The 12,685-nt window shown below is 34.7% G+C and overlaps 1 protein-coding gene across 1 annotated transcript; it reads left to right on the top strand.

Moving 5' to 3' along the window:
• The first annotated feature begins 3,843 nt into the window (after positions 1 to 3,843).
• Positions 3,844 to 8,076, top strand: LOC140861812 (alpha-L-fucosidase 1-like). Its single transcript, XM_073264818.1, has 3 exons — positions 3,844 to 4,523; positions 5,059 to 5,298; positions 7,208 to 8,076. Exons 1-3 carry the CDS (start codon positions 3,958 to 3,960, stop codon positions 7,896 to 7,898), a joined length of 1,497 nt encoding a protein of 498 aa, XP_073120919.1. The 5' UTR covers positions 3,844 to 3,957; the 3' UTR covers positions 7,899 to 8,076.
• The last annotated feature ends 4,609 nt before the right edge of the window (positions 8,077 to 12,685 follow it).

The raw sequence follows: 12,685 nt of genomic DNA, 5'->3' as shown, positions 1-12,685 counted from the left end.
TCTCTAGTCCCGGATGACTATAACCACACCTTGGTTATTCCAGACTTTAAATAGATTCTCGGACCATACCTTCGTCCGTAGTAAGCCCTTTGGTGTCGCTAGTCCCGGATGACTATAACCACACCTTGGTTACTCCAGAACCTCTATTATAACCAATATGACCCTCAAATGTATATCTCACACTATATAACTGAAGAAGGAAACTCGGGAATTCGTAATCAAAATGAACTCGGAGACCCCTATTTATAGGAAAAATTCTCGGCCAGGATCGGAACTTCCAATTTTAGGATCGGAGCTTCCGATCCGCTCACTGCGTGCATGCTTGACACGACAGGATTGGAACTTCCGATCCGAAGATCGGAGCTTTCGATCTGCCCTTCGTTCGACACTTGTCAAAACTCGCGGCTGAGTCATCGAGCATTGCTGGCAGCTGGAGATTGGAACTTCCGTTCCTGGATCGGAGCTTCCGATCTCTGTGCTTCTGATCGGCTTCCAAAGTGGTTGGGATCGGAGCTTCCGATCTGGGTTCGGAGCTTCCGATCCGGCCCAAAGTCAAAAGACCAAATTTTTTTCTGAAGTTCAATTACACTTCGAAATTGGTTAATTACTAACCCTTAATCATGTTTAACATATTATTATCTTAAAATAAAATCTGGGTTACTACAGAGGATGTGTATGTAAAACAACCAAAGGGATTCCACACTATCCTGATCATGTCTATAAACTGAAGAAAGCACTATATGAACTAAAACAAGCACCTCGTGCTTGGTATGGAAGGCTCACCGAATACTTGCTTACCATTGGATTCAAAAGAGGTGAGGTAGACAAAACTCTGTTTGTGCAAAAAGGCCAAGGTAACATTCTCATTTGTCAAATTTATGTTGATGACATAGTTTTCTGTGGTTCATCACAAAAAATTATGAATGGTTTTGTTGAATGCATGTCTAGTACTTTTGAAATGAGCATGGTTGGTGAAATGTACTATTTCTTAGGAATGCAAGTGAAACAAATGAGTGATGATATTTTTCTGTGTCAAAACAAATATGCTAGGACTTTGGTGAAAAAGTTTTGTACTGATAATGCTAAACACATGAAAACTCCAATGGGATCAAGTGAAAAACTGTGCTTTTTTTTAAATAATGGTAGTTAGATGAAACATAGAAAATTATTATCATAAAGCTAAACGCTATTTTGTAGAATTATGGTGTTGGTATAAATTATATATAATAATTTTTTTATTTCTTATATATATTTTGTTTTCTAAATTTTTTTTAATATTTCATATATTTTCTTATTGTTCTTATAAAAATTATAAGCATAGTTTTATCAAAATATCAAATTTGAAAAAATACAATTGTATGTGGTAATATGATATTTGGGTAGAGTATGTGTATCCATCCTTCGATGCGTACGAGAATGAGGATTAAAGTTGAATATCAGACGAGGATAGGGATGGGCATAGGGGTGGTTATATTAAATAGGGATGGGGACGAAGGTATGAAATCATGCTCGAACCCAACCCGACTCGACCCATTGTTATCCCTACCGAGGTTGCATTTCTAAGCACAATTTCACGATTGTTCCCTCTCAATTCAGTTTATATTGCGAGTTAGTCATACTAGTGAGGGTCGGATAATAGCAAGGTGCTTCTGAGATAACATCGGATTTGTGCCTAGAATACTAGGGTCTTCGACATCATATAGAGGTGCGTAAGCACTGATTGAGATTTCAAACGATTATTCATGCTTATATATTGCATTTTATGTGTCATGATATATGTTTTAATGCTTTATATACATATTGCACGTGCACATACACGATGAGTTATATATCTTTCGAGATAGTCTTTCTGGTAAGGTCCCGCAGCCCTACACCTATATATATTGTCTGACACTGAGAGCAAACGTTATAACGAAGACTGATGCTAACTTGGGTGATCTAGACGAGTGTGTGAGCTGAGCTATCTCACGGTTAAATTCTCAAATAGTGCTACATATTCATTGACGTTTAGTCTATCTCTCCGTTTATTATTACATTGAAACCCTTACTGCAAGAAAATGTCATCAAATATGAACGGACATGCATGATCACTGTCAATTTTCTTGGATTCTTCATCAGTGGGCAGGCTCGTCTTTTTCCGTTTTGGTTATAAAGAAGCAATGTTTGCATTATTATATGCTATTAAAAATAATTATGGGAAGAAAAAAATTTGCCAACCCGTGAATTATTGATGCAGAATACAAAAAAATGGGCCATACAATATATGTTTTGTTACAATGAAACAAAAACTTCAATCTCAAATAATCTACTACCACCCTATTTTGGTATAGCAGGTGGTCCAAATACTGTGAGTATGTGACACCGTGCAACGTTCCATTCTTCCACCATTGCAATATTCTATATCACCCTTTTCAAAAAAAAATAAAAAAATATTCTGTATCACCATTTTAAAAATAGGAGTTTTCCCATCTCGATCTCACAAACATAATTTAGGGAAAAATACTAAAATAAAATTCATAAAAATCGAACCGAAAAACCCGAACAGTTTTATATAGAAACCCCAATTTTCCAGAGAAAAACACAATTATCCCTAAAAGAACATTAAAAAGGAATATTTTTAAATCAGTTAAAATTTTACACAAAATATCTTTCCATTTTAAACTTAGTGATTTGTCATCAAATAATAGAGACGAATTGTGTAAGAAATTATCTGTATTTGTATTAACTTAAAATAAAGGTAATGAGTTTGAAATGGTAAAACTATTGTAATAATATTTATATAAAATAAAATTAGAATTTAAAAAATGGTTTATTTTGTGATAAATTTGAGGGAAAACTACATTTTTTTTATCATATATGTTTACCTCTTCGTGATTTTGGTCTGTAATTATTATTATCAAATTTAAATTTTAGTTTGCTATCTTTATTTATTTTTATTTATTTTTTCAATTTTAATCGATTTTTTGATGCGACGTTGATATGTCAACACATGGTGTTGATGTAGTGACGTGTTCAATACACGTCATCAAAACTATTAATTAAAAATGACTGAAACTGCCAAAAAATTGAAGGATGAATCAAATGAAAATTTGATAATATAGCAACCAAAATCACAAAAATATAAATATTGGATAAAATTTTTTTCAGTTTTCAATAAATTTGATGTTATGCTGTAAGTGATATACAACTTACTATTTTGGTTCCAAAACTGATTTTTAAACAAAAGGTGATTTCGTGTGGGGACATTTCCAATTAGTTTGGTACATATTATAAATTCAATGACAATACATATTAAATATATTTAATTAACTAACTTATTGATTATAAATGCTGAAAAGAGTTAACTTGTTAAAAAGTTATATATTTTACAAGCATTTTTTTTAATACATTAAGTAGGGGCATTGTGGGAATGAAAAAAAATCATATTAATGGTATGCTGTGTGGGTGTTATACTGTTATTACAAAATAAATAAAAAAAAATCTATAGGCTCTTTGACATGAAAATTATCAAATGAATTTTTTGTTTTAAAAAAAATAAGTTCTTAAATACTTTTTGTGTAAGTAATATAAGAAAAAAAAAATTAAACTTAAATAAGGTATAACAATCTTTCCTACTTTATAGTACGAATAAAGTTCTTTGAAATATCTATTAACCAATGATTTATTATATGATTTGTATATATATACATATATATGTTATAATCTTAATCATATATTTTACTTCCTAATATTTCCTGATATTATGGTTTGAAAAAAAATTTATTTAATAAATGCTGGGTTTTTTTCAGAATATATACAATCCAATTATAACTTTGCTAATTGATAAGTAGAGAGTCCCTCCCCTATGGTCCCCCATATTTTCATTAGTCCCCACAATTTTCTTTATCATCAATACACAACACAACACATCCCACCAAGATAGAATTACCACAATTTGTTATCATCTTACAATTTATCATGGCTGAGCCAATTATTTCCTCGTCCATTTTCTCAATCTTTATTATGTTATTGCATTTAATCTTATCAAGAAGTGAATTGCATATTAATGATCAACTCAAAGTCACAACTCCTCCATTGCCAATTCTTCCTTTACCTTCATACTCCCAATTGAAATGGCAACAAAGAGAGATCATAATGTTCCATCACTTCGGTGTCAATACCTTCAACGATTCGGAGTGGGGAACGGGGCGCGAAAGCCCCCATATTTTCAACCCGACGAGGCTCGACACCAACCAATGGGCGGACGCGGCGGCCCATGCCGGAGTCTCCCTAGTGATACTCACCGCCAAGCATCATGATGGATTTTGCTTGTGGCCTTCAAGGTACACTGATCATTCTGTCATTGGAAGTCCATGGAAACATGGCCGTGGAGATGTTGTCCGAGAGTTTGTCGATGCGTTCAAGGCTCGAAACATTGATTCGGGCTTGTATCTCTCTCCGTGGGATCGACATGATCCTAGATATGGACATGCTAACAAGTATAATGAGTATTACTTGGCTCAATTGCAAGAACTTCTTATGAGGTAATAAGTATAATCTAAAGTCGAAAATAACTTAATAAATCTAAAAACTTGTTGATGTTAGCTAACTTTCTTCCTTATTTTTAGCTCCAAAAAAGGTTAAAATATATTTACCAAAAAATTGTTGTATAAAATAAGGAAAAGAAATATATTTATTCTTTTGTTGGTGTTTTTTTAATAATAATAATTTCCTATACACTGAAGCACATAACAAGCAGGTGTACCACAAAAAATTATCTAGAAGAGATTTGATCCATCAATATAAAACTCGAGAGATTTTCGCATGGGATCCATGTGCAATTTACCATCTTTCACACATATATTACGTGACGGTTTTGATCGTCGCAAATACCACTTTTTTTCTTCTAGTTATGGGATGTAATTTTAATTTTGACATGTACGTATTATCTTCCTAAATATATAAAATTCTATCGTATAGTTTTTGAAACGTATAAGAGATCAAAACCCAATAATAATGCCTATAGTCAAATTGAATTAATTAAATTCATATAACATAAACTACTAGTAATCTGTGCAGATATGGAAGTGTTAAAGAGATATGGTTTGATGGAGCAAAGGGTCCAAATACCCCAAACATGACTTACTACTTTAAAGATTGGTTCTCAATGGTGAAGGAATTGCAAAGTACAATCAACATATTCTCCGATGCCGGACCGGATGTCCGGTGGGTCGGGGACGAGAAAGGGTTCGCGGGGAGCACTTGTTGGTCTACCATCAATCGGACCTCTCTATCGATTGGCAATGCAAGCATCGTCGAGTAAGTAAAGTTAATTAATTCCAATTTATATCATGCGTAGCTTTTTTTAAGTAATTCAACAAGATTTTTAGGTAGTGTTTGCAACCTTTAAAAATAAGTGATTATGGAGATTTTTTTAACAAATTTTTGACGAGAAAATGTCTTTTTTCTTCATGAAGTTGTCCATTTTTTACGAGAAATAGTTTAGTTTTGGTACATTAATTTGACCAAAACCAAATAATGGACAATTTAATAGACAAAAAAAACTATTTTCCTTGTTTTTGTCATCTAAATTGTACTTTTTCTATTTTTAATTTTGTTAATGGTGAATTTGAATTTTTATTATGTAACTTGGCATCATATCTTCTGAATTGCGAATACATTTATTTTTTTTTTCACTTTTGGTACATTTTTTTGGTCATTTAACTTGTACTTTTTTTTCTCATTTTTGGTCATTTTTTTTAATGATGAACATGATGGATCCTAGTAAAAAAAATTCCAAAAAATGGGGGAAAAAACAAATACATGTTATAGGCTTAAAAAAAATATTTACCATAACATGATCAATATGAAAAAAATGTACATAATAGGACCGAAAAAATTCCACTTAAAACAATAATGAGGAGAAATTGAGTGTGGTGTAGAAAGGAGCTTACGTTTGGTAAAATAATTAAATTGATTCATTTGTCTAACAAATCTCGTTTAATATATTCTTATGTTATTAAATTTTTTTCATTTAAGTGAATATTATCTGTAAATTTTTTCTCAATAATTTATTTTAATTTAATTAATTATACTACCAATTCTTAATTTTTTATATATATACATATAATAAAATGTTTAAATATGACCTTGCCCGGAATTATTTCTTCCGGGAGAGACATTTGTTATATACTATAAAATATAACAAAGAATAGTCGTCTTTTTACAATTCTTGTTACATATCATTTTTTTGTGGTTTTAAATATTTTAAAGTTACATAAAAACTCATATGAGATCGTTTCACGATATAATTTCATAAGACAAATCGCCAACCTCATCCGACTCATAATATTACTTTTGACTGCATATATATCTCTATTATATTATAATAATTGAGACACCTAGAAAAACCGTATATGTGTAGACACAATCTTTTGTTTCCACTTTTGCCTCTCCTTCACTTTTTTTTAGGGATGTAAACGAGCCGAGCCGAGCTTTTGAATGTTCAAGCTCGGTTCATTTATAGCCGAACTGAGCCCGAGCTTATTTAACGAATATATACATGACTCACGAGCTTATTCGAGCTTTTATCGAGCCTAAACGAGCTTAATATATTTAAACTATAAATTTAAATATTCATTAAATTAATTAAAAACTAAATTATATATTTGAAAAAAATAATATTATTACTAAAGTTTGTAATTTTATTCTAATAAATTATTTTTTATATATTTTTCAATATTTTTCATAAGTAAAGTGTAAATTTGTAAATTAAATATCAATACTATTATTTTTTCGTCTAATAGATGACTTACGACCTTGTTAACGAGTCTGTTCACGAGATAACGAGCCTGTTCACGAGCTAACGAGCCGAATATGGTAAAGCTCGAGCTTGGTTCGTTTGCCTTAACGAGCCTCATTAAACGAGCTCGGACGAGCTTTTAACGAGTCGAGACCCGAACAGCTCGCGAACTGTTCGGCTCATTTACATCCCTACTTTTTTTGTTATCCATAATTACATTTTCTACTCACAACCCCACTGAAAACCTCCCACTCACTCCACCTTTCACATGAAAAAAAAAACTCATCTTTTAACAAACACGAGACGTGTGCATTTTTCATTAATATATATAGATCGGTTGGATAATTGAGACTTGCTCTTCAAATTATTAAGTGGCATATGTTATTCCCTTTTTGTAGTCTTCTCTTGTCAATAATAATTGTGCAGTTATATCAACAAGGGTGACCCGAAAGGGACGGATTGGCTACCTGCCGAGTGCGATGTTTCTATCCGAACAGGTTGGTTTTGGCATAAATCACAGTCGCCCAAAAAGCTAAGTGAACTCCTTGAGATTTACTACAAATCCGTGGGCCGAAACTGCGTGTTACTCCTCAATGTGCCACCAAACTCGACCGGATTAATTCCCGAATCCGATGTGCGAAGATTGAAGCAATTCAGACAAGCCATAGACACGATCTTTTCCTCCAACTTGGCGTTAAAATGCTCAGCCCATGCAAGTAGTCAACGTGGAGTCGGAAGTAGTGATTATAAGCCGGAAAACGTGCTCGATGATGATCATCTATGGACATATTGGACTCCGAGTGAAAAGGAGATCAGAGGGGGTGATTGGATCGAGTTTAGAGCATTAACGGGGAAGATCAAGTTCAATGTAGTTAGGATTCAAGAAGCCATTGGACTAGGGCAAAGGATCAAGAAACACGAGATTTATGTGGACGGAGAGATGGTTGCCAAGGGAACCACAGTAGGATACAAGAAGCTGCATAGATTGGAGAAGGGTATTGTGGAAGCATTGAGTGTGAGGATCAAGATTGTGGAAGCAAAGGGGGTGCCTTTGATTTCGTCTTTCGGCTTGCATTTCGATCCATTTTGGAATCCTAAAGAGGAAGTGGATACATAAATAATTCACCAATAACAATTATGTCTCGTTTTATAATGTCAGATCCCGAGGGAGGCAAGTGTAACATTAATCCTTAAACCAGAGGCGGGTTGTGTCACGTCCCTAATATCGGACTTGTAAAATTAAGCAAAGTACAATTATTAACTCTTTTGACAATAATAATTATTATTATTATCATTATCATCATCATCATCATCATCTTTCTATCTTTCTATCTTATTAAACTTGACCCCACAATACAAAAGTTGAATGATGGTGTGGCCAATTTTTTATTTTACTTGGCGGACTTTTTTTTGTTCAAAATTTTCTCCAAATTTCCCCGAATTTTCTTTCTTTCTTTTTTTTTTAGATTAAAAAACACTTCATATAAATTACAGGTCTTTCAATACAACACCTTGTAGCCAAGTTGGAAAGCCAAATAAAAACCAAGAGACAGGAATCGGACGATTTAGAGCAAATTTTGCAAGCGAGTCTGCTGCCGAGTTGGCCTGCATATACATGTGCTTAAATCCCAAGAATGCATCCTCGGAAGCATGCAGATCAGTAATGGCAGCATTCAAACTCCCATCCGGTCCCAAATACGTACTCAAAATCCATCACCGCTCGGGGGGTTGCCTCTAGAGAATCGGAATAAGCCCAAATGTTTCAAGTGTTATATTGTTTGCAAAGTCTCAACCCGTGTAGAATGGCCCATAGCTCGCCCCTAAAAACTGGTCCAGGATTGCTAAGGGCTTGTTTTAGCTGCCACAATCTGTCCTGAACAATCACGTAATATAGCCCATATTGAAAACCAACCTTTGCCCTCATTATATCCAGCATCTACGTCCAATCTGAAGTGTTCCGACGGTGACTTCTCCCACCTATCTCTGCTTCCCTCATCCAATCCAGCACACTATAATTTTGGAACTAAGCACTCACCCTTAAACTCCTTGATTAGGGGATACACCCAATCAATATTCACTGGTTTGAACTCCCCAGAACAATCATGTTTCTACATATCTCACCCCATAATGCCCGAGACAAAGCAAAAAATACATTTAAATCATCTTTAGAAAAAGCTTGGGATATCCCATAAATAATGTCAAGGAAAGAGCTGTGTTGACGCACACGAAGGAACTCCCAAAATATACCACGCTTCCACACTTGCTTACTGAATTGACAAAAGAACACAATATGGCAAGTTGATGCTTTAGATGATTGGCACAAGAAACACGTGCCTTGGACTGGGATGTGGTGATTTGCCAAACTTGAGTTCCATCGGGATGAAATTATGGATTGCTCGCCATAAAAAATATTCACTTTATGTGGTAACTTCAAGTTCCATATTAACTTCGATCAAGAATGACTACAACACGAAGATTGTTCCGGATGTGGTTGGAACACACCCGATTCTAGTTGATAACCCGACTTCACCGTGTATTTGCCATTTTTGTTCCATTTCCAATATCGACAATCCCCACCCCCACCCCCCGGGTTGACAGGAATGTTGAGGATCTCGTGGACTTCAACAGAAGGGAAAAACATGAAAGGTTTTATTCCTTAAAATCATCTTAAAATAAAAAAGTTTTATTTAATATCTTTTGTCTTTCTTGGACATGAAGTAATCTTTATTTCCTATTTGCGATATTGATAAGCTGATTAGAATATTTATCATATCATATCTAATATTTATCTATCTTTATTTGTGTAGATTTGATATGACCAAATAAAAGGAATCCTACGCCTACAAGAAAACATATTGAAAAAGAATTCTTGGTCTATTTATTTTGAGATAGGCGTACACAAGGAAGAGAGATTAATAGTGAGATGAATAAAGAGAAAAACGTGAGAACCTAAGTACGTACATTGTGTGAAAGCTGAAGATCTCTCTGAAGCTTAGTTGAAGCTGTGACAACTTGAAGCCGTGTAGAACACTTAAAGATTGGAGATCAAGAAGAGTGCTGCTCGTGTGATTTTGGCTTCAACATTGTTTTTATCATTACTGTGTTTTCGTTATTCTATTTCATATAGAATGCTTTTAGGAGAACGTTTACTATTTATTTTCTCACTTGGTTTGAGAAATTGAATTTTACAATAATCACTAGTGTTAGGGTTTGTAAAACTCTTTGAAAGTTTTCTAGTGAAGTTTTGCCCTGAGGCGCTGCAAGAGTATTTTATACTCTTGCTTAAATCATTTGAGTCTATTTATTTGGTTGCTTGTTTATTTATTTACGCTTTAATTATATTCCGCTGCAAATTACTCAAGGTGTTATTGTAGGTGTTGTCAAAACCTTGTGACAACACCTCAAACTGTTTATGTGCAACCTCTTTTCCCTTACAAGTGGCATCAGAGCCATATTCTTGATATACTAAGAACTGATCTTGGTTTGTTTATTTTATTACAGGGAATAAGATGGACTCATCGTCTAATGCGAACTCGTTCCTGAAACCTCCAATTCTTGATGACACGAATTACGCACTATGGAAAAATAGGATGCGATATACTATTTAAGCAATGGATGTTCGTGCTTGGCAAAGTATTCTGACTGGTTGGACTCCTCCAAAGACGCTAGATGAAGATGGAGACTATATCATCAAACAAGAAGAAACTTGGACTGCCGAGGAAACACAAAGTTCAAGCTACAATGCTAAAGCACTCAATGCTATTTTTGCAACTGTGGATATGAGAATTTATGGAATCATAGCTGACTGCACTATTGCTAAGGATGCATGGGATGCTCTTCAAGAACACTGTGAAGGAATTGATAGCGTAAGAAGAACAAGATTGAGATTGTTAAACGCAAGATTTGAGAATATCAGGATGAATGAGAATGAAACTATTGCTGATTATGATAAGAAACTTAGGGAGATAGCTACTGAGGCGCATGCTCTTGGAGGACCTATTGCGAGTGAAACTATGGTGAACAAGGTTCTTCGATCTTTGCCTAAAAGATTCAATGGGAAGATTTGGGCACTTGAAGAAATAAAAGACACTTCAAAGATGAAGATAACTGAACTGATTAGCATTCTTCAAGTTTTTGAGATGAACAATACAGAACAAGAGAATGATAAAGGAAAATCAATAGCCCTTCAAGTCCTGAAACCCTCATATGAGGAGTATGTTCAATTTCATCAAGAAGTTCATCAATCTGATTTAGAAAATGATTCGGTCTCTTTCATGACTAGGAAATTCAATGATTATCTGAAGAAGATAAAAGAGTCAAGAAAGACGGATCAAAAACTCAAGGCTCCAATGTTCTCTAACAAGCCTTTAAGGATTACTGAACCAGAACAATCACCAAGAAAACCTGTTGATACTCCTAAGCCTCGACTGATGATGGAAGGGAAGAAGAAGTTTGTCTCAAAGAAGTTGGACACTGTTCAATGTCATGCTTGTCAAGGTTTTGGACACTATACAAATGAGTGTGCCAACACGCTTAGGAAAGGGATGAACACATCTTTGAGTGATGAAGAGTCTGAAGAAGAAGAACAGGAAGATGAAGAAAGTCATACTGCCTTGTCGGTCCTACTGAAGAGCAAGAAAAAGTTTCAAGTCAATCCTTTAGGTGTTGCCACACCTGGCCGCAACATCTCCCAAAGGTCGGTATGTTTGAATTCCTTCATTCCTAATAACATGTGTGATAATGATACAGGTGAAGAGATAATGTCTATGGAAGAAGCTCGGATGATGTTTGAAGAACTTCATACTGATTGGGTTGAAAGGAATAAGATGAATACTATTCTTTCAAAGGAAAATTCTGATCTAAAGGATGATGTGTCAAGACTGGAAGTCATGCTGAGTAAGAAAGACATGGAATTAAGCCAAGTGAAGAAAGAACTCGGAAAAGCAAACGCTACTTTGGCCAAGTTTAATTCAAGCACTTCCAAGCTTGATTCGTTACTCATGATGGGAAGAGATGGCACGACTGGTTTATGTTTTGAAAACAGAATATTTGAGGTTGATGAAAGTTCGAAAGGCCCTGTGTTTGTCAAGGAAAGAAGTAGTACATAAAGCTCAAGCAAAAAGGTCTTACCTATTGATCCTCCTAAACCAAAGCCACAGCCTGCTACTCCTTTAATGTCTAGAAGGAAACGTAAGTACATATGTCACTACTGTCACAGACCTGGTCATATCAAACTGTACTATTTTAAGCTGCAGGAAGACTACAGGTATAGATCTGCATCGAAGGTGTTGCCTAAGGTATTGCCAACACCTCCCCACAACATTCCTAGAAACAGATCTTATGTACGAAAGATTTGGGTACCAAAAGCTGATATTCAATGTCATATGATTTATACTGCTTTGAGAACTAATGTTTCAGGTGCATGGTACTTTGATAGCGGTAGCTCTCGTCACATGACAGGTTCCAAAAAGTTTCTCACTGACTATGTTGAACAAAAAAATGGAAAAGTAACCTATGGTGGAGGTTCAAAAGGAAACATTGTTGGAAAGGAAACTCTGAATGTTGCTGGTCTGCCCAAGCTTCGCAATGTGCTTCATGTTGAAGGATTAACCGCAAATCTAATAAGCATAAGCCAACTTTGTGATGATAATCTGCATATGCAATTTGATAAGAAATTATGCAGAGTTTTTGATGATTCAAATCTCTGTGTCATGACAGGTACTAGGTCATCCGACAACTGCTATCAACTCGAAGAAGAGATGGCTTGTAGACACACCAAAGTTAATGAGTTTGATCTATGGCATCAAAAATTGGGTCATGCAAATTTCAAGACATTAAAGAACTTAAGTAAGTTAGATGCTGTAAGAGGTATGCCTAACTTAAAATCTGGTATTCCATTTGTGT

This window comes from Henckelia pumila, chromosome 4 (assembly GCF_033568475.1).
Source record: "Henckelia pumila isolate YLH828 chromosome 4, ASM3356847v2, whole genome shotgun sequence".
NCBI lineage: Eukaryota > Viridiplantae > Streptophyta > Magnoliopsida > Lamiales > Gesneriaceae > Henckelia > Henckelia pumila.
The sequence above is the reverse complement of the archived record's forward strand: the minus strand, read 5'-3'. Positions and strand labels throughout refer to the sequence as shown.